At 53.9% G+C, this 24,688-nt stretch overlaps 6 protein-coding genes across 6 annotated transcripts; 3 read left to right on the top strand and 3 right to left on the bottom strand.

The window, feature by feature from the left end:
• Window positions 1-1,400: 1,400 nt before the first annotated feature.
• Window positions 1,401-4,201, top strand: PG997_004912 (uncharacterized protein; the record flags this gene model as incomplete). Its single annotated transcript, XM_066809227.1, has 2 exons — window positions 1,401-1,751; window positions 1,805-4,201. 2 exons carry the CDS (start codon window positions 1,401-1,403, stop codon window positions 4,199-4,201), a joined length of 2,748 nt encoding a protein of 915 aa, XP_066672845.1.
• A 1,087-nt stretch (window positions 4,202-5,288) lies between these two features.
• On the bottom strand, window positions 5,289-11,636 carry PG997_004911 (uncharacterized protein; the record flags this gene model as incomplete). Its single annotated transcript, XM_066809226.1, has 5 exons — window positions 5,289-5,390; window positions 5,528-5,614; window positions 5,678-8,580; window positions 8,630-11,208; window positions 11,281-11,636. The coding sequence occupies 5 exons, from the start codon at window positions 11,634-11,636 to the stop codon at window positions 5,289-5,291; spliced, it is 6,027 nt and encodes a 2,008-aa protein (XP_066672844.1).
• Window positions 11,637-12,836: 1,200 nt separating this feature from the next.
• Window positions 12,837-13,853, bottom strand: PG997_004910 (amidophosphoribosyltransferase; the record flags this gene model as incomplete). Its single annotated transcript, XM_066809225.1, has 1 exon — window positions 12,837-13,853. The coding sequence occupies one exon, from the start codon at window positions 13,851-13,853 to the stop codon at window positions 12,837-12,839; it is 1,017 nt and encodes a 338-aa protein (XP_066672843.1).
• Window positions 13,854-13,888: 35 nt separating this feature from the next.
• Window positions 13,889-14,692, bottom strand: PG997_004909 (uncharacterized protein; the record flags this gene model as incomplete). The annotated part of the gene is made up of 1 exon (XM_066809224.1): window positions 13,889-14,692. One exon carries the CDS (start codon window positions 14,690-14,692, stop codon window positions 13,889-13,891), a length of 804 nt encoding a protein of 267 aa, XP_066672842.1.
• A 2,537-nt stretch (window positions 14,693-17,229) lies between these two features.
• Window positions 17,230-18,083, top strand: PG997_004908 (yhhW; the record flags this gene model as incomplete). Its single annotated transcript, XM_066809223.1, has 2 exons — window positions 17,230-17,616; window positions 17,694-18,083. The coding sequence occupies 2 exons, from the start codon at window positions 17,230-17,232 to the stop codon at window positions 18,081-18,083; spliced, it is 777 nt and encodes a 258-aa protein (XP_066672841.1).
• Window positions 18,084-20,737: 2,654 nt separating this feature from the next.
• On the top strand, window positions 20,738-24,655 carry PG997_004907 (uncharacterized protein; the record flags this gene model as incomplete). The annotated part of the gene is made up of 3 exons (XM_066809222.1): window positions 20,738-20,830; window positions 20,893-23,317; window positions 23,535-24,655. The coding sequence occupies 3 exons, from the start codon at window positions 20,738-20,740 to the stop codon at window positions 24,653-24,655; spliced, it is 3,639 nt and encodes a 1,212-aa protein (XP_066672840.1).
• Window positions 24,656-24,688: the final 33 nt, after the last annotated feature.

Raw genomic sequence — 24,688 nt, 5'->3', positions numbered from 1 at the left:
GCATATTTGGGTTAACCACGATAGTGCGTACACCATACACCATACATCCAGCAAATTGCACCAGGGCCAGCCACAGGAGTCCAGGACCGCAGCCTTTGATATGAGGCTTGTTGTTCTAGCTTCGGACAATTCCAACGGCCAGCCACTTGAAGCTGCAACTTCCTAAGGTCACCTCCTACCTACGCTAAAAAAAAAAAAAAGAGAGAAGTCCACCACCACATGCCTCCTCGGTGGCTCCTTCTCAAACCGCCTCAGGAACGATAACAGTTGAAGATTACTTGTGGGTACTTTAGGTACTCCCTACATAATTTCCATATGAAGGAACGCTCGGGGCCACTTTGGGGTCTTGATTGTCCGAACTCAAGTCTTATCACCGCCAGGCAAACGAAGGCTCCTCTCTTTTACATCCCAATTCTCTCGGCTGGCCTGAAATAACAATGCTTTGTTCGCTGTGGCGCCATACCCATTATCCGCTGATCAAATGGAGCCTGTGCCTACGGGGGACTACGGCAACGGGAGGTTTGTTGTCTTTTTTTTGCTTCTTTTCTGCTTCTCCTCCCCCTTCTCTCCTTGGCGCAAGAAGGAGCAGGCACTCGAGGCAAAAAGAAAGTTGCTGAAGGAACTCATGACAAGCTTGCTACATCACTGAAATGCATGTCTCGCAGCGGCATTTCCCAATAATGTGTCGGGCTCCCTCGTGCAATTCCGGCGTGGGATGCAACGAGCTGCAGAAGATTTGACTGATGGCTGGACTGGTTGGACTGACTGGTTGACGGTTTCCAGTTAAGCCATGCCGCCCGCCCGTTGCTACCGCTACAGACTCACGTTGCGCTAGCTTCTGCACCCAAGTGATCCTCATCTCGGCCAACACGACCGGGCTTGAATCTTGTCGATAGTAGTCTCGGTATCAGGGCTCCCCGGCCTAACTGCTATGCCCAATTCGGATCCGGGGACACATTGTCCTGGCATCGGTGGACGACACTACTGCGTCACGTCCCAATCCGTGGGTGGACTAATCCCATCGTCTTGGCATCTGCTTTGTGGTATTTTCTGGTCGCTGTGTTGGGTCTCTCAATGCGTATGTATTGCTTCTCTGCCGCCAGGCAATGTGGCTTGCCAGCGAGCCGCCCCGGGACTTGCCCTGCACGGGACAGGCATGGCCTTCCAAGAAGCCTTGGGTCGTCCCATCCATTTCCTTGCACTTCTCGAAAACCGTCCCATCTTGTCTTTTGACTGTCGTCGGTTGCGTCTCGGTCCGCCATGTGCATGCGGAGTTGGTCTTTGAGTTCTCCAAACCTCCAACAGGCATGATCGCATCACGTCGCTCACCAAAACGTCATCTTTCCTAATAAGGTTCAGATCCTAGGCTATGATCGGCTTCCCGACGACATTTTTCTGTGATGGAGCCCAAGGTGGCGCGTCGCAGCTCTGGGATCAAAGTCGACCGGGAAATCGTCGTGCACAGAAGCAACAGAAGCAGGAGTCGCGATGGAAGATTGATCGCCTTTCCTCGTTCGCTCATCTCCATAATATGGTCCATGTCTGGTCAAGCACAACATGGGACGAAGCCAGAGCCGCGTCGCGCGGATACACCGCCGGTGCGGCTTAGCAGGTCCGGCGGCCGTTCGGGAGGTCAGTTTCGCGAACTCCTGGGCGAGACCGGTAGAGAGACGGACTTGTTGGATATGCTCGAATTCCTCCGACGCACGCCTCCACCAGACAATTACATGTCGATCCCAGACAGCATCAGCGTTTCTTCCGCAGAAGATGAGAAATGGAAATCAAAATTTAGAGTCTTCCGTAGCAAGAGGAAGGCCAGGAGGAAAAGCCGCAAAACCCCATCATCAGGCTTCCCGACACAGCAATCGCGGGGCAGACGACGGGCGGGCATAGGCATATCGCCATTTCGATTCCCCTGGAATATATACACTTTGGTCCAAACCCTCCCACCCAGTATCCGGTGTTCGATACGAGCGGATTAGACCTGGTGCGAGAGATTGAGGCGAGATTCGGCCCCATACGGACATCCACTGGCGAGCGAGGCACCGTAACTGTTCTGAGGCCAGTCGAAGAGGACCGCGAATCCTTCATCTCCGAGCCAACTTCGCGGTCGCACAACTCATCCATACCGCAAGACCGGCCTTCAGCCCTTCACGCCCCACCGCCACCCCGACAGGGCCTGCCTTCGCCACCGGCGCAGCAAGGGTCCTCGATCAAAGACTTCGGCCAATCTAGACACACACCGAGTTCTTCGAAAGATGAAAAAGCGGCTGCGGGAGAGCTCGCTGGTACCGAATCTGCATACGGGCTTTCTCCATTTGGACGGGCGGAAAAGAAACCTGGCAGTAGATCTACCTCTCCCCGAAGTCCACGTGAAGGACCTTCCGCAGGGACAAGCTTTCAGTTGGGACCCCCTGGGGCTGGAAATCAGACACGGTTCATGTTCCCACCACCACCAAGAGGATCCAGCAAAAAGGGCAAACAAATAGCAGACGTCACGAGGCCTATAGACGACATACTCGGACCGCTCAGCCCTTTCATTCCTAGCCAGGGTGTGCATCACAGTCCGTCCAAGTCTAGAATATACAGTGCTCGAGGGTCCTTTGCAGAAAGCATAGGATCGTTAGGCTCGCTTGGGTCCGAGCCGAAGGTGTACGATGCCCAGACAGCTCAGGCGTACTCCTCAATACCGATCGTTGTCAGGCCACCCTCGCAGAGTACGGCCGATAGACTGTCGGGTGGTTCTATCACCGGTGCTCACAGGCCAGCTCAGAGGGATGATCCGGTGCGCCCAGTGGCTCAAGGGAGCAGCCAGTCTCGCAGGGACCGAGTGCATGCGAGGAAATCAAGAGACATGACAGAAGCAACAGCCTCACTTGCTCCTGGAAGTACTGGTATTTCGCCAGAGTCCCCAGTCTTGGGCCGCCCGCAAAGAACAGAGTTTTCCGGAGAGTCGAAGGAATCACCTTCTGCTGGACGTACTTCGAGTGACACTCCAGCCACTCGGCCAGTGGTCGTTCCCGTCCCCACCTCGGTGGGAGGTACCGGTAAATTGACCACGTCGCAACCACCTCCGGGAGAGGAAGTGTCTGTTCCGACAACCGATCGCTCGTCTTCGTCCTCACAGCTGTCATTTGTCACAGGCTCGGATCGTATCTCGCTGCACCGGCGCAGGGAACGACGAACACAGCGTGAACAGGCCAGAAGAGCACGGGAGATAGCGCAAGCTTCCTCAGAGCAACTCTCGCAGCGACAGCAGCAGGTGCCACAAGCCTCCGGTATGCCACCGCGCGAGCGGGACCTAATGCGAAAGTACGATGACCTCCGTGAACAACGCCACCGTGACATGGAAAAACGGCTGCGCCGGCTCGAGAGGAATGGCGACGTCTGGATTCAGTCCCTTGTACCGCTGATGGAGGGCCTCAGCCGCTTACTCCAGGAGCAGTACCTCTACCAGCGCAACGTCAATTCCCGACTGTCTTTCACCGAGGCTGAGGGTGGTGCGGCGGCACCAGCGCCGCCTTCAGAGCAAGCCACCGAGCGGGCATTCAATCCTCGGGAGGAGCAGTTCTACCAGAATCTCCCGCTCCGCATGCAGACGACCCGCAGCCACGACGTGCCGCTCCAACGTGTGCGGCCCTCGTCCGTCTTGGCCACCATACCGGCGAGTATCTCTGAGTACCAGCAGGAAGCCCAACCCAGCAGGCGCCGCCCCCATAGCATTCAGATACCGGAGCCCAGGCTATCATCGACAACCCAAGGTCATTCGGGGGCTGGCGGTAGCCGCTCGCGAGGGTCTTCGGCCGGGACGCCCCTGACGGCCCGGCGCATCTCACCGCTCCAAGCAGAGTTCGAAAGGGAGTTCGCGGCCCGTCGGGCGCGCGAGGCTAGGGACGAGGAGCTCGACGCGCGCATCGCGGAACTGGAGGAGCAACAGAGCCGGTACCAGCGAGAGCGTCAACAGCGCCGGCAAGGGCAAGTCTATCGCACAGGCCGCGGCGAGGAAGAGGAGGAGGCTAGCGATGGCAACAGCAGCGGCGGTGGCAGCGATGAGCGAGAGCGCCTGGCTCTTGCAAATGAGGAGGCCTTGATTGGGGGTCTACAGAGTTCTAGTCGTCGTCCTCGGCGAGAGCAACGTTATCAAGAAAGGGCGAGGAGAGGAGGAGGGGAGGAAGAGGACGCCAGGTTTGGATTGTTTTAATGGGGGGATGTAGAGGTGTCAGCGGAGTGGGGTTCCGACATCAACATAAACTGCTGCCAAATTCCTTTTCCTTCTTCCTGCGTTCATATCGTTTTGCGGAGTAATGGACATGGTTACAAACGGTGTCTATATCCTGGAGTATAGGGGAGTTGGCTTTGGAAAAAGACGACTGTACTTTACTTTAAGAATACATCAATCGAATAATGTCTATTCAGAAAGGAGTCGAGTCGTGGGCATGACTTTTGGGGGCTAGAAAGGTAAACGAACCCTACGCGGGCTTGAAGGCTTCTTATGAAGGCAGCATGCATGGCGGGAGGCGAAGAGGGTGGGTTTGTCTTGGATACATGCTGAGACATGACCCAGAAAGCGGTTCAACTGCGATGCAGGTCCGGCTGGATATGCAGATACAGAGAGGTGAGACAATGTCTTGAGCATTACACAGAATGCATGATAGCAATGCAGTAGTGTAAGTACCGTTACGAAGGAATAGCATGATTACCTGGGACTACAGGCAACCTGAGTACTCGGGCGACTCGGAGGTGCTTTGTCATCGTAACGCGGTTCGATGTAGAGAGGTAGCGACGGCCATACATGGCGCAACAGCGACGGGTATTTACGACTCACAACATGCACTCGGCCAGGAAACGTATCACTTGCGGCCAATATACTATAGGCCAGGCTCGTCTCAAACCAGGGGAATCAGCCGCAGTCTATGCCCGTCCTCGACAATTCAGCGGCGGGTTTGAAGACAACAATCAGAAGTCTAGCTCCGGGGGGAAATCAACCGTCTATCTCGTCTGTCGCTTAATGCGAAGCAGTTGTGGTCATACCAGGGAACGTGTAAAGAGCATCGTCGAGTCCTGGAGGAATCCGGTGCCAACGCCGCCCTGGCCCTCCTGTGAGGATGCCACTACTGTATCCTACAAAATCTCTATCGGAAAACCGGCCTCTACCTAAACGCCTCCATAATGCGTCGACGGCTGGTCTTCGTGAGTATACATACATTAAAGCCGTCTGGATGCGGCTGAGAAATCGTATTCATCCTCCAGCTGCTATGGCAGTCTTGGACAGGAATACGGCGGTATGCTTAGTTGGGTTTGCTGGGTTTGCGTTGAATGAAGGGTTCTGCCGGCTTCTTCTTCCTCGGAACCATGGGATTAGGGGGCGGCCGACGTGCTGCTGCGGGACCCTGTAGCAAGTTAGGTCAGCAACAGGCAGACTTCATCATGTGCAACAAAAGGAACAACTAACCTTCGGGGCATTCGGCGGGGGTTCGCTGAACCAGACGAAGACGACCCTCCCTGCGAATCAATACCCAAGACTGACATGGCTGAGGGGTCCTTGGGCCTCGGAGGGAGCACGGGGTCTAGACTTGCCAGGAAGGAAGCCACCAGTGCTAGGTCCGCTGGGAATCTATGTGGGTTATGTTGTTAGCTAGATATCCCGTAATTCAGTTGCTTGCAATGGAACACGTACTCTCTTGGCAGCTGGTAAACCTCCAGGGTTCTCAAGAGGGCGCTTTTGACCCGATGAATGGATAATCGGACGCTCGCTGATCTGTCCCGGATTCGACACCGCCTCACCCTTCTCATCCAATCCCGCATAGCCCGCAGGGTAGTTGTTGAAACCTCCGAGGGGCGGTGCATGACTCCCGCTCCCGACAACAGTATAGGTCTGAGGCAACTGCGGGGTTTTCCGCGTGTGCGGCAGGTTGGGCTTGACAGGAGGTGCATCGGCCATCTCTACATCCTCCAGTTTGGGCTTTTCCTCCTCCTTGGGAGCAGGCATGGGCTCGGCGGAAGGAGGCGAGTACTCATCAAAGTCAGGGGCTGGTAGTTTGATGCCGGGCACGCCGAGCTGGCCAACAATGTTGCCAGTCGTATATCGGTCCCTGGCTCTGGCGTCTTCAATAAGCTTGTTCCAGAATTCACCTTGGACCAAGGCTCGCGAATCTCCGAGGACCCAAAGCGAAGATTTAGCACGGGTTAAACCGACGTTCATACGTCTGATATCGGTCATGAAACCGATACCGCCGGTGGGGCTAGCACGCACACAAGAGAAGATGATAATCTCACACTCCCTTCCCTGGAAAGCGTCGGTGGTGTTGAACTCGATCTCCTCTGTGATGCCCTCTCCATACCTACCCGTGAACCGGTTCCGGAGCTCATAGAGCTGCGCCTTGTATGGAGTAATGATACCAAACTTGCCCTTCGTGTCGATACTCGGGTTATCTTTTCGGAAGCGTTCGTAGAGCGACATAGCAACCTTGATCTCTTCGTAATTCACAAGGGACCGTCCTTTCTGACCCTTTTCCTGAGTACCTTTAACATCGAAGAAGCGATAAGGCCCAAGCAGACCACGCTGGTGCCAGGGCTGATGGCGAAGTCTTGCCATGTCCCCACCGTTGAGGAGTTTACCCTCGTAGAACTCTTGAGCTGGAAACCTGCTGATCTCAGGATGCATACGGTATTGGGTGTCGAGGAGATGAATAAAGTTTCCGTGATTGCGTTGCATCCGAACAAAGAGACTTTGATCGTAGCCGAATCTAGCGGCCCTTTGATTAAGCACTGTCGGCGGAAGCTGTTTGGGATCTCCAACCAGAATGCACTTGGAACAGCCGTACTTCAGGGGGATCAAAGCACTAAGCTCGACACACTGAGCGGCCTCATCAATAATGACCGTCTCGAACTCGACGTTGAGGCCCTTGAACATCTCGTGGCCAGATCCACTGAGTGTTGCGCACAGGACCTGCGCGGAATCCAGAATCTCTTGCTGAGCGGCTCGTCTTCGGATATCACTTTCACGAGCCGCCGTCATCCCGCTGTCTTTGTTTGCGTCGATCTTCGCTCCGATCAATGTTTGTTGGCGCTTCAAATCGTCCCAACGGCGTTGGAGAGTGTTCGCGGCTTGGCGATCGTCCAGGGCTCGTGCTGCTTCTAGCTGTGGTCGAAGATCACCGATTTCCTTCTTGAGTGCGCCTGCCTCTTCGTGGAGCTTCTGTCGCTCGGACGGGCCACTGTTTTTCTCCTTATCTCCTTCTAGGCGCGCCTTTACAAGCTCATCCAGTGTGACATCTCTGACAGCAGCATTGATAGCATCGCTACGTCCAAGTCGGAGGACGTTGATCTTATGGAATGATCCATTGATCGACTTGACGCCTTGCTTCAATCGGATTACCAATTCGTCGACAGCAGCGTTACTGGGAGCACACACCAGCAACTTCTTAGAGGTTCCCTGGCCCTGACCAGAAACACCCGGTTTCTTAATCATCGTTCCGGTACTGGTCTGGAAAGAGCCTGTCATCAGGGCACCGACCATAGCTACAATTGTCTTGGTCTTTCCTGTACCTGGGGGACCTTGAATAAGGGTGAAGGCGTCATTGTCCTTCGCATTCAAGATGGCCTTTGCTTGACCCTGGTTGAGCTGGTAGTTGTCCATGATTTTCTCCACGGCTTCCCGACTGTACGTCAACATAGGAGACGGTTTTCCCTCCAGAATTTCGGGCATCAAGTCGTAGTACTGAAGGCTTTCAAGTGATGCATACTCTCGTTCGATGGTGGTCATGTTGGTTATCTTCACAGCATAAATCTCCGCTTGGGGCACAAGATGGTGTATCATGGGTCCGGGCTTCCCGCTGAGACGATACGAGACCTCGAGACTTCCGTTGCGCACCGTAGTGCGCCAAATACGCGCAAGGCAGTGGGGGTCGCCGGGAGATTGAAGCGGCTGGGATGATGCGGAGAGAAGCACAATGTCGCCTTCAGCGAGCCAGCGATCTTTGTCTGTTTTGTCCATGGGCATGACGGTACTAACTTCGAAAAATTTGTCCACTGACATCCGGTTCTGGATCTTGATCCCGAAAGGCTTGGAGGTCGTCTCACCCATGGCTGTAACGAATGATTGCCAAGCTTCGTGGACGAGCAAAGGCAGGAAGGTCTTCTTATATTGAGATGGGTCCGTGTAGGTTTCTGAAACCCTGGAGCAAGGCACGCCGCCAGGAGGGTCATCCCCGGTGTGGAAGATATCCCAATCGAGAATTGCCTGGTGAAGAATGTCCATAGGGGGGATGAGTCGTGCTCGCATATCCTTGGCCGATCGCTGAATCTTTGTCTTCTTGACTGGCCCAAGAGCCTGCTTCTTCAATAGCTGTGCTCGTTTCGAGGCGTCTTCAACTCGCAGTTTTCCTGCGCTCGTCTGCGCTAAGAATGCGGCATCATCGTCGGAATCATCTTCGTCCTCTGATGATGAGCCAACCATGATCTCACTCTTTTGCGGCGCGTGGTCCTTGCCTTGGATCCCAGATAGGCCCTGAAGGCCAGAGCCTTCTCCGGCGTTAATGGGCTTCTGTCCTCGTAATGCTTGAGCTCTTGCAACAATGTCTGCGTTCCTCCTTTTGGTCTCCTCGGCTTCTTTTTTGGCGCTTATCACGGATCGATTTTGCAAGGGCGGGATCAAACTTCGGTTGGGCGGGCTTTAAAGCGGTGGCTTTAACTCGAGCCTTTTCCTCGTTCCGTGCCTTCATACGGGCCAGAACGTCGAGGCTCTTGTTCAAGCCGGGAGTAAGATCCTTCAGATCATGTTTGGCAGGTGTAGAAGCGGCTGTTGCAGACTTGGGGGTAGATCCTGAGGAGTCGTCGCCAGATCTGGACCAGGCGTCAAGGCTGGACTGCTTTTTAATGGCATCGGCCTTCTTGACCTCAACGATTTGAACATCGTCCTCGTCCTCGCCCAGTGCTCGGAGAAGCTCGGCACGTTGTTGATCATCCAGGTTGGTGTTAATACGGAACTTGCCCATATTGTTTCTTATACAGGTTTCGCGAATGTAGTGCAGGGCTGCACCGACAACCTCGAGTTGGTTCTCCTCCAAACGCCGAAAGAGCTTTACCAAGCCATTGACTGTGGTGCTGACAAGATGTTTGTCCTTTAGACGCAGCATCTTCACCATTCCGAGGCACTTGACACGTGGCTCCTCGAGTAGCTCTGCCAGAGACCCCTTGATGTCTTCCTCGGTTGGGTCCCCCTCGTTCGAAGGGGTTGCCAAAGCTGATGACAGCAGACCATCTTGAGCTAGAAGAGCGTCTGCTAGTTCCATCACATCGCGACAGAAGTTCTTCATTGTCTCAGTGTCGATTAATTTACTCCAGTCATCCAGGTCATTCAGAGCAGTCTCAATAAACGCCCACTGAGAAACCCACCAGTTTCTGACAGCATCGCGTTCGCCCTGGTCTAACTTCTTGGAGCGAAGAATGCCCGCGGAAGGGTCGCATAGTGCTGCCAGGAAATCCTTGGAGCATCGATGGATCTGAATCTGAGGCGACCAGAGACTCTTACCAGCAACTACCTTAGAAACGGCTAGAGTAAAGGAGACAAGAGAAAGTGAGAATTGCTGTTCCACGAGTTTTAGGATCGCATCGCTTCTGCTATCCACGTCTGTCAAGGTCTTGATGAACGCCACGCCGGCTGTATGAACGGCGGGATCGCCATTGATCAACGAAGCGACAATAGCCTGGATTGTCTGAGGGTTCGCGGAAAGTTCAGTAAGTTCTGTGGTGTCGAACTCGGCCAATCGATCAATCATCCGCCCAATAACCTCATTGGTATTCCTGAGACCCTTGTTGAACTCCTCCTTGGGCTTCGATAACTTCTCCAGCTTCTTAGGGCGGAATGTCTCTACTTGGATGAGTGGTAGTGTTGCAGCCAGCATGTGCTTTGCCAGCTGGCCCGCTCCAGGGAGCAATATACTCAGGGCAGCGTCCCAAATGATGGACGAGTCCCTAGTGATCTCACGCTGGACGAGATTATCATTTCGGTGATGTGCGTGAAATTCTTCAAACGTAATTCGTGAATCAAGCATCAGGGATTGGCGCACAACGGACAACGTGATATGTGAGATGTGGCCGTTGGATTGGTTCCTAGGCGAGACCCGGGCCATGCCTGTGAGCATATCCTTGTACTTGATTACAAGATTGAGAATCCGGTTGGTGTGAATAGTAGAAGAGGATGGATTGATCTTGAAATCCTTCGAGAGGAAGGCGGTGATTGTAGACAACAAGGCCTCGGCAGCACCACGATAGCAGACTTCGCGGCCATCACCTGGCATCGAGCTATCCCTGGCAATCCTATCGAGAAAATGATGCAGGATAGAGTCGCAAGCATCACCCCGCTGGTTTGCAGAGATCGACTCCAGAAATGGTTTCACCCATGCAGCGGCCACTGGGCCTACCTGATTCTCGTCCTCTGGCATGGAGAATGCGAACTGCTTCGTCTGAGATAGCAAGGGATAGTAGGCTGGGCTTGCGAAAACCTGCTCAGCGACGGAGGCCGGAGCGAAGTTTGCGAATGTACCCCATAAGCCCTTGGATCCCTTCTGCAAGATGATGCAGAACACTTTCAGGACGATAGCTAGGTTAGCCACGGAATTGATGCTCATGTGGTTTAGTAGGGTTTGGTAAACACTAGGCTGAACGTCCAGTGCACCGAAGGCCTGTACGACGATCTTCTTGTCAAGGGCATGCAGTATCAGACTGAGACCTTCCCAGAAGCGCTGGACCTGTTTTGACGGAGTGTTGAAAACGGCTATTTTCTTAATAGCATCCTCGAGATTCTCTTTGACAGCCCATTGGAAATCGTCAGCCGTAACAGCGAGATTACGGGACCAAGAGGTTGTGGCGAACTTGTGTCGCACATCGTCCTCGTCAAAGAGAAAGAAGGTCATTGTAGGAAGCACCTCGCCCAACTTCAAGACACGGCGCTCCTGCACCCTCTTGAAAACATAGTTGAAGGCCACGCGGTTTTCCGGCACGCTCAAATACGTGATACAGCATAGGGCTTCGTATAGCGCTATGAGGTACTCGACGTGACCTTCCTCTATGAATGTTTTCTGATCGATAGAACCCTCGCGAGTCTTCATAAATTGCTTGGCATTTTCGAGACCTTGGGTGATGCGTTCGGCGTCGAATCTGTTTAACTCAGCTTCCATGGCGGCGACGACGTCATCGGCATGAGCCCTAGTAATGAGAATGGTTAGTGTCATATTCGCGAAGCAGCAATTCGACCGGGACCGCTGAGAGGTAACTTACTCGGAGAGATATTTCAAGAAGCGCTTTCGACTTCGGTGCCATCCGCGGACGCAAGCCGAGCAGCTTGTGAGAAGTTCGTTGGCGCGTCTCTTGAAGACATCCTGCACTTCTTTGAAGGCTTCGTCGGAGAAGCCCAGAATGAGAGAGCAGCGGTAAGTAACGTCAAGACGAGATGAACCTTCCTCGACTCTGAGCTGTTTTTGGTCAACTCCAATATCACCGGACTCCGATAGATCTTCGTAGTCCTCTTCATCGTCATCAGAGGTCTTGGGACACATCAGATGCACCTCCGGCGGAATGGCGATGAATTCCTCGCATGCTTTCCCAATAGCATCCATGCTGCTATCGAGCGCCATCGTGACCAGTGTTTGCTACTAGAGTAGCAGCATGCCGCGCAGGTCGATGGTGGAAGAGGGAGGAGGAAATGAAATTGTAGGAAGAAGCTTCGGCTTAGGTCGAGATTACTGATTTGCTTTTGGGGATCGTGTTCGGCCTTGCCCAAGCTTTGAATTGGATTGTGAGGTTGACTGAGCGCACATAAACCCAACCAATGTCCGGAAGATGGGAAGCTGGTTTTTTTGTTAAGTAGAACCGCAGTCTTGAAGTAACAGCCTCGGGGTTGTGTTGCGGTGGTGCAAGTGCGAGCTCGAATGGTTGGGGTTGTGTCTGAGAGGGCAGTTGCCACAGTTGCCATTGGGTGTTCAGTTCGTGATTTCCGATTGAATAGAAGATGAGTGATTGTAGTAGGCAGATCGAATGAATCGCCGGGGCGGGGTCTCGGCGGCGATGGAGGTCGTATCGGCGAGCAGAGTATCGGCGGCCAGGGTATCGGCGACGATTGTCGTTATTATACTTCACGAGATTCGAAGATGGTTGAGTTCGCGATGTGCAAATGGCACAAGGTGGCAAAGGCAACAATCTTGGAAGAAGTCAATGACAGGATAACGAACGAACGGTTCACAGTAGCACTTCAACTATACCATTGGAAGCCGCCTGGAAAGGAAAGTGCAGTCTCCCTTCCGGGAAGTATGCGAAGCCAGGACAGAGACAACAATGATGATGCGATGTAGTGGTTGCTCCTTCCCATGCCAAAGACCAATAAATTGCTGGGTTACAGCCGGTGTTTTCCCATTCCAGGAGGCTTCCAAAGCTGTCCTATCAGCGCGTAAAGAGCATGCAGCCAAAAGTCCAAAGCGCGATTGGAGTGGATGCTTTATCGATAAGTTTGGCATTCAACCCTTGCAAGTACCTACATTTAGCTTCGATTGTTCAAAGTCCCTTACAGGTATTGCCTAACGTCTGTAGGTACAACTTGTGATTCTTTTCTGGGCATGTATAAATTAACTGGAATGCAATTCGCGAACAAAATTCGACGCTTTCTCCTTGGCTAAATACAACCCGTGACGCAAAGCGGTGTCGGTATTGAAGCAGAAACCCGGTGAAGCAATCAACCGTGAGCGTGGCATGGCTGTCCCTCTCTTCTCTCCAGCAGCTAGGTCATCTAAGTACATCAAGTTGAGGTTGTGTGGACGAGTCAACGACTAAGCCTGGAGACTTCATGTCTCGATATCTGAGATATCTGAACTATCGAGCTCCGAAAGCTCAGATTCGTCCTCTGTTTGATTGTCATTGATGTTGCTCTCGTCTTCGGCGCCGTGTGGTGCCGTATTGGCATTGATGATTACACTCTCATCCCCCTCATCAATAGCTTGAACTTCAGATGGTGCTTCTACGCCGCCCTCGTCAGGGTCATCGTCATTTGTAGTACTGCTCTTCATGTACTGGATCTCGGGTCTGCCTCTGCCACGAGTCTTGCTCTTCTTACCCTGGGCTTTACCCTGATTCTCGGGTTTCGTCAACTCCTTCGGTTTCGCTTGACGCTTGGAGAATCGGTCCAGGAGGTGCTCTAAGGGGCAAATAGACTCATCCCATGCTTCTGTTCCCTTGAAACTTTTATCATTGCATCTGTAGCATGTTTTCCCATGGCGAATGAAAAGCTGGTGAAGACCGTATTTGAGATGATCGGGACATCGGACCTCAAGATGCCTGAAGGTATCATCTTCATTGGTTTTTTGAGGGACCCAGCCTAGCCATCTCGACATGCGAAAGACGTGGGTGTCCACAGCAAAGCAAGGCCGCTGCAGGGAGAACAGGGTTACGCATGCTGCCGTCTTGACGCCAACGCCGGGATATCGCACAAAGTGATGCAAAGCTTCGTCCTTTGTCATATCATGCATGAAGTCGAGGTTTAGCTTCTTCTGGTCAGCTCTCAGAATCTCGAGATCCTTCTGGCCCTTTGTCTTCGAAGAGGCACAGATAACATCCGCTTCTTTGCCTGTCTCTTGTTCTTCAATATACGCAGCACGCCGCTGCATGTTTTCGTCGTAGACCATGCCTAGGATGGCCTGGATGTTCTTTGCCTTGTTAGCTCCTAGACCGCCTGACTTAAGCTGCTGATAGACGTCATCATAGGCTGCAATCCTGATGTTGTTCCAATTAACACTACCAGCACCTGTTCCCTCTTCCGAGACCCCGAACTTGTCGACTAGTGCCTGCAACATCTTGTCTGCCATGTCGAATGTTGTTGAGCCACTCAAGACTGTTCGAATTAGGCCATCCAGGACGCAGGGGACCTCGCCACATCCTGCGACTTCAAGCGACGGCGCTGGAATCTTTGCGGTGGCAGGGGCTGAACATCGTCATGCATATCGGCGAGGATACGATAGATCTCCTCGCACTGCTGGGCGTTCGGACCTTGCCAATCTGGGTATGGAGTCTCGCCAGGAGTCAGGCCATATGGATTGTCCTTTGTCTTTCTTGCTTTTCGCTTGGGTGTCTTCTGTTCGGCTTCGGGGGGCGATTGTTGCTCCAGCTGCTCCTTGACCTCCTGTTCCTCCGCTGCATTTGGTGGTGGTTGCTCGTGGTTCACGGGAGCTGGAACAACATCATTGCTGGAAGAGGCTCTGTTGCTGCGCAATCTCTTCTTCAGTGGCAGATCTGTATTGTCTTCATACAGGTTCCCATGTGCTGCACTGCCTGCCTTCTCATCTGCAACATCCTTGGGTGCCCATACTTGGCCTAAGTTGTGCGGCAATACATCCCAACCGCCTCTGACTGGTACACTTGGCGTCTTTCTGCCTCGCTTCCTTGTGGTGGTGGTGCTTGAAACAAGTGTCGCGGCTCCAGTGGTACTGGGTACGATATCATTTGGCTTGTGGGGAGCCACGTCTGACCTGGTGGTGGTTGCTGTGACCGTTGTCTGCACAGTGAGACTTGAAGATGCAGTTAGTATGGTGCCTTCAGGGTCAGCAGCACCCTCTTCCCGGTTGTAAAATTGAGGGTCGCTCTTTTTGACTTGTATGTGGGCTTGTGCAGCTTCTGTAGCCCTTCTTGCAGCAGCGCGGGCCTGCATGATGGTTAATGTTAGATTGGCGGGTTTGAAAAGAGGGCGAGGAAGGCACCGTCAAAGTAGACAAAGGAGAAGGGGGAAACAGAAAGTCAGATTGGCCAACCCGGTGTTTCTATTTGCATCAGGACAATGGAAATTGTAATGAGGGGCGGAAAGATAAAAGGCTTGGGGTGAAGTGATGAGGCCGTCCACATATGCAAATGTCTGCTTGCCTGGTGGATGTCCAAAGATCGGATTGATGTGGGCAGCGTCATGCCTTCCAGATTTGACCTGGGACAACTCCTACCATATCTACTCGTACTGTATACGTGCATACCTTTAGTTTTCTGCCCACTATCTTAGGTAATTCAATACTCGGTGTCCTATCCGTACTTGCCAAATGTTGCTTGCACATATACATTGATGTAAAGAAATGTGCCGTGGAACTTGCTGGAATTGAAGTGACCCTGGAACGACTAGCTAAAAGGGGGGATGTCAGAACTGGGAGCTTCTTACCAAACGACGTACAGTGCCAAACACTTAATCAGAACTACAAGATATACCTATGCCTCACACGATATGAACATTGCGTCCTGCTGGCCACAAAACCCCAGAATACGAACAGCCTACATTTTGTTCGACATATCAAACGGCGCCCACATCCGCATTACCCGCGGCTGAAGCGCGTGCCCGGAAGACGCTTTCCTTGAACCTCGCCGGGGTTGGAAGTCCAGAGCCTCGAACCATTCGAACTTGTATAACGACATCAAATGTGCGCCTTTCGGCTCGAGGACCTCTATCTATTTTTTGTCCCATACTAAAGTTGGAGAGAATTGCTTCTAATCATCCGGCTTCTATGCAGACAGCCTAAGGTAATGCAGGCATATCATACGCCTGTGGAGCATGGAACCCTAGACTTCTATCTGTTCAACATGGCCTCAGTGACGACGGCAGGATTCATAGAATAGAGGGTAGTGTGTGACGAATTTTTAAGCCGCAGCAATATAGTCCGAACACGAGGCAGATATTAATCATCTCACCACCTCCTCATTTCAGATATGATGTAGAGAGATTGGCGTACTTAAAAGCTATGGTCACTTTATAACGGTGCCAAGCTGATATAGTTCCCTCCGACCAAGGGAGCAGCACTATGTTCTATCCCTTTGGCGACATCATAGCCCGAAGGAATGCTTACCTCTGAAAATACGCGGTTGAACATATTTGACAAGCAGGTGTTAAGCATAGGCACGATGCATTGTGAGATCCAAAACGGGCAAGTAGATACGTCCACAACCACTGAGTTGGGAGAAAAAGCTTGCTTTGCCGAGATTTCCATGGGGTGACAAGACCCCGATGACCTTACCAATTTCCAAAGGCCAAGTTGGAGGCAACTCAACGATACTGTCTACTGCAAGTGATGAAGGATATATTCGAGCTGTATGTTATGTAGTGTAAGTGGCGGCGATGCGGGGCCTCACAGATAAGTGGAGACTCTGAAGCACACCCACATTGCTTAGCGAAAACGTCTGGTATGGATGAATGGAGGGGCAGCAAGCGGGGATGGAGATGCTCGAGCAGACCAGAGAAAGAGGCAAGTAAGCAAGCCGGAGTCAAGTCTTTCCAATAACCGAACATGTATTGGAAGGAGTTGTCTGTTAAGGATTACTTCTTCTGCTTTTCGTAAACTTTCACTCGGATTTTTGTGTAGGAATTGGGTGGCTGTTCCCAAGTTCTTGCCATACCTTCTTCACGCGGAAATACTACGTACCTAAAGGTTCAGCTCTAATAAGAGCCCCGAGTTCTAGCTTCCACTTGCTGGCAAATGGCGTACTGCTTTATTTTCCCCACACAATAGCCCATCAATACCTATCTGCACAGCAACCAAGCCATGCTCAACGTCGCGTGCTTATCAACTACTGCGAGACATTGTCTTGAACCAAGTGCTGCTGCAACGTCCATCAGCCGAGAAACAGACCTGAGACCTCTGGCCACCGCACTTATGGAGCCTTAGTCATCAGGCACTGTTGATCAAGTGGGGCATCGGTAATCTGTCTAAGCAATGAGCTAATCGTCCATAAGCAAGACAGCGGCGCTAATAGACAGGAAAACCTCGTCATAGTAGTGTGGAAAGATCACCAAATGGCATGATAGCTCGCCCAGTCTTGGAATCCGCAGCAGCAAGTTATTTATTCATGATTTCCAATAGGGGCCGATTTCTAGGTCATCTCTTCCCAATCATCACTCATCTCTTACTTACCTAAGTAGCCTTCCAACTCCCGAATCGACACGTGGTTTCCAGAACCGCATCTGGAGCTGTATATATGAAGGGTGCCATCCTAGTGTCCTCCTTTCTGGTGGTTTCAATATCCGTACTCCTATACAACTTAACCATAGTCACGTCCCTTTTGAAAGAGATCCTTTTCAACGACGGTTTTCTGTCATCTGTACCGCAACAAGCAGCGCCAGCAGCAGGGATTACTGCCACGTCTGATCTGAAACCTGCTCCTACGCATATATACGCCACAAACCCCTCGGAGTCTATGAACGCGGTCAAAAACGCCATGTCTAAGACACTTTCCCACGCCAAGTTGACGCCGCACCGCTCGGCCACACGCGGACACTCAGACCATGGCTGGCTGAACACCTACCATAGTTTCTCGTTCGCCGACTGGTATGATGCTCGGTTCACCCACTTCGGCTCGCTCCGGGTGCTGAACGAGGACCGCGTCAAGCCCGGCACGGGATTCCCAACGCATCCGCACGCCAACTTTGAGATCTTCTCGTACATCCTGTCTGGCGAGTTGACGCACCGCGACTCCATGTTGCAAAAGGGCAGTGAAGGCGGCCAGTCGGACAAGTTCTTCAAGATGAACCGTGGAGATGTCCAGTTCACCACCGGCGGAACCGGCATCGCTCATTCGGAGTTTAACGAGCACCGCAAAGACACCGTCCACTTCTTGCAGATCTGGGCCATCCCGTGGAAGCGTGGCCTCCCCCGCGCTACCACACCCGCAACTTCCCCGAGGAGGACAAGAAGAAGGCGTTCGTGCCGATCCTAAGTCCCCTCAAGGGCGGGCCCGAGGCGACGGCCGAGGAGGAGAAGAAGGCCGAGCCGCGGATCCCGAACACCATTCCCATCCACGCCGACTTCGTCATGGGGGCTGGTATCATTGCCCCCGAAAGCAAGTTCGAGTGGATTGTGGGTGCCAACGCCACTGACAATCCCAAGCGCAAGGTCTTCATCCACATTCCCATGACCAAGGGTGGCAAGGCCAAGGTCAGGCTCGATGGTCGGGAGGAAGTTTACAGCGAGGGAGATGGCGCTTTCATCGATAATCTGCGGGCTGGTGACAAGCTCTCTGTTAAAAGTGTTGGCAATGCGGATGCTGAAGTTATCGTCCTTGATACCGAGTAGGAGGACATCCTGCCAACAAGGGGGTTTGCGCGTGCATATAAAGGCTGAAATTTGCATGTTACATAAAGCGAACTGTACATAGGATGAATTGATGTATCATGACTGCAGTATTAGTGGCGAACTGCTAATACATGGGCCAAGGAGAGACCTTGACTCGTGCTGGTACCTTGCAAAGAGAAAGTGCCAACCCTTTGCTGCTCTCCTGTCATTGTACCCGTATGTTCTGCTCGCGGTAGTATGCTGAGATTAGAGTGGTCTTCCTACCAAGGAGGCTGCCGAACGGAAGGAGGGGGTAAATAAATGGCCAACCTCGGCTTGGGGAGTAGATGATATTTGTACGAAGCGGCCGCGCCCTTGTGCTAACGAATATTTCCAATACTGATCTTGCGTTGATGAAGCTAACACAGCTAACCTGGCGGGATCACACCTGGAGCCGGTAGGCACGACTTCTCTAACGATGCGGGAGGTGATGGGCCCACACAGGATGGGAGTAGGCTGATAGTCCCTTGTACATCATCAAAGTTGCAGTACATACTTTGAATGCAGGGAGAATATCTCCTGTCCGATTGCAAATTTCAGCAGCCCAAATGAAATTCCCTTCCGTCTGTCCAGGAACTAGGCCGAGCGTGCTATCTTGGCCGTGGAAAAGGACCGCAGGCAACAAGACGTGCCGCAATAAGGAAGTTTCTTCATATCAGCGAACCGAGACGTCCACTGTCACCTTCATTTACTCATTTTATTTCCATTGTACTGTTTACAGGCTGTCGATGGTAGCACCGACATTTGTAGTCATTAGCTCCCTGGATCGCTCCGGAGATGTGGACGCGACTGATACCTCGAAGGCTACTCAAGTAATACAACATATGATCTCGGGGCTTGAGTTAGGGAAATACGGGTGAAAATCTAGGATTTCTTGTGGGAGGCAAAATCATATGTATCTTTGCATGTAGTACTAGTGACCCCTCCGGTTTTGGCCATCATACTGACTAGTAACATACCACACTTATGATGAAGCTATAAAAGCTGCATTAGGACTTGTCACAAGGGGCGTAATAGCAGGCTGTGCGGCCCTCTCGGTTTCGCTTGATGGGATCCAGAATCGACACAGAAATAAACGGTGGCAAGCACCACGAATATGACATGCAGCATCACTAGCCACAATCGTACGCCGTCGTTGAAGTCCTAGCTTGTAGGTAACGACTCCTACCTCCAAGTTGCTGCACGTCCCGGAGGCAAACAACCCAGTTGCAGAGGACATATTTCTGTGGATATGTTATGTCAGGGCAAGAAAACCAAGCTTGAAGCTCGCTTGGCAGGCTGTGTCCCGGCGGAACTGCCTCAAATCCGGTGCATCATCGAGTCAGAGCGGGGGTCTCTCTCCAAACCGCTTTCATCATACTTTGTGTATGTTGTGACGGCGACATCGCATGAAAGGCACAGCCTGATGGCAAGGTAATTTCAGTACTGCAGTAGCCCAAGACGGCGGTTGGGTCCATTGCAGTCTCTGTAGTGACGGTATCCTGCTAACAGAACAAGTTCCTCCTCAGCTATCTCAGCTGCTCAGGGCATTCGATCGACGGGGACGGCCAACATTTCGAGCCTAGCCTCAAGAGGGGGAATCCCAGCTGACCGGAACAGCCTTGGCGCGATGGGCAAACACATCGCCAATGCACGATTTCGCAGCGATGATCCATTCCGTCTTAGCCTCCAGGCTCTTGCCAACCCCATCGAACAAGCTTAGGACGAACCGGGACGAATGAGTGCAGCGAACGAAATTGGCCGAGATCAGCTCGCGCGCGGTCCGGACAGGGATGCTTTGCTGATTCCTGAGGGTGGGGGATCTAGACTCCAGGCTAAGCTGGGGAGCGGCTGGCTGAACCGGCCGTCCAGTGGGTATCGGCGCGCTACCACCGCAGGCACAGATACAAGTACTTGTTCGCGTGGGCGGCCGTCGTCGCATCTTGCCAAACATCCATCTGGCCAATGGCGAGTGCTGGCCGGCGCTGGACTGGAGACAAACATGCAACTATTGAGCAGCGCTAGAAGCTGTCCCTGACATTAGTGGCCTTCCCGATTCTGACAGCGGCCAGTGCGCCATCCCCAACCTAGCCTAGAGCACGCCACTCTAGCACTGCAAACATGTTCAGCGCCGACGACTATCAAGCCCACCATCGTCATGTTAGCGGCGCGCGGCTGCAGGTACAGCGAGCGGCTAGCTCTACCGGTCACTTTCTAAGTGACTTAGGTCAGTTTGTATGTGGGCGTGCAAGTGCGAAAGAGGAGGGCGCCCCTTTCGAGGCTCATCTGGGCTGGCTCCATCGAGACATCGAGAACGACATGGACTTTCGGCGTCCAGATCCGGTAGGGGAGAGGGGATGTCGAGGCACGCCTCGCCCAGTGGACGGGGTCTCGGAACGATGATGCTTCTTCCTACTTTAAGACTCCGAGTTCACCTCTTTCGGTCTTTCCTTTCTCTCTTCTCTATCACCCACAAACGGCACTTGACAAGACACGGTCTGCCTGCCAGCCGTTGCAACCATACTGGTTCGCGTCCCTTCGTTGGTCATCGATCACTGCACTCTTTCTCCACTGGCCTACGGCCCAACCACAATCCTTACTAGTATTATAATACCTCCCTTAATTTCTCCCCAAAAATGCTCTTCAAGAAGTCGGTCATTGTGGCCGCTGCCACCGCCGCCCCGGGCCTGGCACATTACACCAAGGACTACAAGGTCAACACCTACTTCGTGAGCCTTCCCTATCCTATCACTTGAATGCCTCGAGACAGCTTACTTACCCCTATCAGCAGGGACAAGCGGCCAACTTTGCTGGAGACGCCGACACTCTTGGCCAGTACTGCGAGTCTGCCAGCATCGACTATGTTACCCTCGGTGTTGTGAACAACTCCCCTGAGCACGGCAATGGTCTCCCAGGAACCAACTTCGGTTCTCACTGTGGCGATCTTGTCTTCAAGGGCAAGAATGGCCTGGCCACCAAGCTTCTTAGTGATTGCAGCGTCATCCAGGCAGACATCCAGAAGTGCCACAGCCTTGGCAAGAAGGTCTACCTCTCCATTGGTGGTGAGAAGACAGACCAGAGCAACTATGGCCTCTCTTCAGTCCAGGCTGGCCAAGACTTCGGTGAGCAGATGTACAACATCTTCGGACCTTGGAGCAACAAGTTCAAGGGCCCGCGTCCTTTTGGCAAAGTGTCTGTCGACGGTTTCGACTTCGACATTGAGGTCAAGTTCAAGAACCAAGCACCCTACATTGCCATGATCGACAAGCTCCGGTGCCTGATTCGGGATAACAACGCCAACCTGATCCTTGCTGCCTCCCCTCAGTGCCCCATGGACAAGGATCACTTCCAAATGAGTTCGATCATGGCTCAAGCTCAGTTCGATAAGCTCTTCATCCAGTTCTACAACAACCCATCCTGTGCTGCCACGAACCCGTCCGGTTTCAACCTGGACGATTGGGCCAAGTGGCTCGAGAACAAGCCTAGCAAGAATGCCGAGCTGTACATTGGTCTTGCCGGCAGCTCCAGGGCTGCCAGTTCTGGTTACGTTAGCCCCCAGCAGGCCAAGGACCTGATCTGCCAGCACAAGTCCTGCAAGAACTTTGGCGGTGTCTCGATTTACGACGCATACTACGCCGCCCACAACGAGGATTGCGAGGGCGAGCACTACTACGATGTAGTCAAGAAGGCGCTCACCTGTGGTGGATGCGACTCCGATGTCTGCGACCCCAAGGCCAGCGTCACTCCCACCACCTCTCCGTCTACGTCTCCCTCCGTTGTCCTACCCACTCTCACTCTGATCCCCACTGTGACCAACACTGATGGCACCGGCGCCACCATTACTGGCACCGCGACCATCACTTCTGCAGCGACCACCAGCACCACCTCTCCCTCTGGTGAGGGTGAGGGTGAGGGTGAGGAGGAGGAGGAATGCGATGACGATCCCACCGCCTCTGTCACAAACAGCGAGTCTGCCTCCATCACATCCAGTGCCTCCATGACTGCTTCTACCAGCTCTGCCGATGAGGAGGACGAAAACTGCACTGATGACCCCATTAGCCAGTCCGAGACAATGTCTGTCTCGGCCTCTGCCACTGAGTCTTTCTCTGTCGCTGCTTCCGCAACCGAGTCCGCCTCCGCCACTGAGTCTGCCTCTGTCTCTGCTACTGACTCCGCCTCTGCTACTGAGTCCGTCTCTGCTACTGAGTCTGTCTCCGCCACTGAGTCTGCCTCTGTCTCCGCTACCGAGTCTGCCTCCGCCACCGAGACTTACTCCGCCACCGAGTCTTACTCCGCCACCGAGTCTTACTCCGCCACCGAGTCTTACTCCGCCACCGAGTCTTACTCCGCCACCGAGTCTGCCACCGAATCTTTCTCGGCATCCGTCACTGATTTCTCGGCCTCTGCCACCGACCCCGCCACCGCGTCCGTCTCAGCATCTGCCACTGAATCTGCTACCGACTCTTACTCCGCGTCTGCCACCGAGACTGCTTCCGCCACCGAGTCTGCATCCGCCACCGAGATTGCTTCCGCCACTGAGTCCTACTCCGCCACCGAGTCTGCCACCGAATCTTTCTCGGCATCCGTCACTGATTTCTCGGCCTCTGCCACCGACCCCGCCACCGCGTCCGTCTCAGCATCTGCCACTGAATCTGCTACCGACTCTTACTCCGCGTCTGCCACCGAGACTGCTTCCGCCACCGAGTCTGCATCCGCCACCGAGATTGCTTCCGCCACTGAGTCCTACTCCGCCACCGAGTCTGCATCCGCCACCGAGTCTGCATCCGCCACCGAGTCTGCATCCGCCACCGAGTCTGCATCCGCCATCGAGTCTGCATCCGCCACCGAGACTGCTCCCGCCACTGAGTCTGCCTCCGGCTCTGCTATTGTCAGTGTCACCGCATCTGGTTCCGCTTCGCTATCTGCTTCAGCCTCCGACGATATGCCACTTCCCACCCCCGTTGGAACTGACTCTGCCACTGAATCCTTCTCGGCCACTGCCACTGGCTCCGCTTCTGGTTCCAACCCCAGTGCTACTGATGCCGGCTCCGCCTCGGCATCTGCTTCAGCCTCCGACGATATGCCACTTCCCACCCCCGTTGGAACTGACTCTGCCACTGAATCTTTCTCGACCACTGCCACTGGCTCCTCGTCTGGCTCCAACCCCGGTCCTACTGGTGCCGGCTCCGCCTCCGCCTCTACTGCCTCATCCACCGGTGCGTCCCAGACTGGACCTAACGGCAGTGCCACCACTTCCGCTCCCGGATCTGACGGCATGACCACGGACGGTGTCACCATGACCACCTCCACGGTTTCCACGACCAAGGTCTACACTATCACCTCTTGCCCCCTACCGTCACCGACTGCCCTGTTGGATCGGTGACCACTGAAACCATTGCCCTGTACACTACTGTCTGCCCCGTTTCCGGACAGCAGCACCCGGCCCAGCCTACCGGCACCGTGACCAGTGCACCCGTCATGACCACCTCCACGGTTTCCACGACCAAGGTCTACACTATCACCGCTTGCCCCCTACCGTCACCGACTGCCCTGTTGGATCGGTGACCACTGAAACCATTGCCCTGTACACTACTGTCTGCCCCGTTTCCGGACAGCAGCACCCGGCCCAGCCTACCGGCACCAGCGGCACCCCGGCTGGTGATAACGGTTCCAACGGCAGCACTGGCTCCAACGGCTCTACTGGCAGCAACGACAGCACTGGCTCCAACGGCAGCACTGGCAGCAACGGCTCTACTGGCTCCAACGGCAGCACTGGCAGCAACGGCTCTACTGGCTCCAACGGCAGCACTGGCAGCAACGGCTCTACTGGCTCCAACGGCAGCACTGGCAGCAACGGCTCTACTGGCTCCAACGGCAGCACTGGCTCCAACGGCTCTACTGGCTCCAACGGCAGCACTGGCTCCAACGGCAGCACTGGCTCCAACGGCTCTACTGGCAGCAACGGCTCTACTGGCTCCAACGGCAGCACTGGCTCCAACGGCTCTACTGGCTCCAACGGCAGCACTGGCTCCAACGGCAGCACTGGCTCCAACGGCTCTACTGGCTCCAACGGCTCTACTGGCAGCAACGGCAGCACTGGATCGAACGGCTCCAACGGCTCTGCTGGCAGCAACGGTGCCAATGGCAGCAACGGTGCTAACGGCTCTGCTGAAAGCAACGGCTCTAACGGTGCCAACGGCTCCAGCGGAACTTACAACACTGCCAGCAGCGGCTCCAATGGTAGCAACGGTGCCAACGGTGTCAACAACAACGGTTCCAACGACAACTCCCCTCCTGCCGTCAACGCAGCTGGTTACGCTGTTGAGACTCCTGGTGCGAAGCCTTACCCCACGGCCATCAACAACGGCACCGCCTTCGCCACCCCTGCCGGTACTGGCATGTACTCCGTCACCGCCAAGCCCACTCCATCGGCCTGCTCCGGCCCTGGCTGCCCTGACAGCCCCCAGGCCACCACTCCCGCTACTGCCGGCTCTGCCAAGGTTGGCGCTTTCTCCATCGTCAGCCTTCTGGTTGCCGCTGTTGCACTTCTGTAAATCGACCCCTGTGTTTGTAAAGGCATCACGCTT

Source organism: Apiospora hydei (genome assembly GCF_038363865.1).
Source record: "Apiospora hydei strain CBS 114990 chromosome Unknown utg000004l_segment0_segment0, whole genome shotgun sequence".
NCBI classification, from domain to species: Eukaryota; Fungi; Ascomycota; class Sordariomycetes; order Amphisphaeriales; family Apiosporaceae; genus Apiospora; species Apiospora hydei.
Note: the sequence above shows the minus strand (reverse complement) of the source record. Positions and strands in the feature narration are given on the sequence as shown.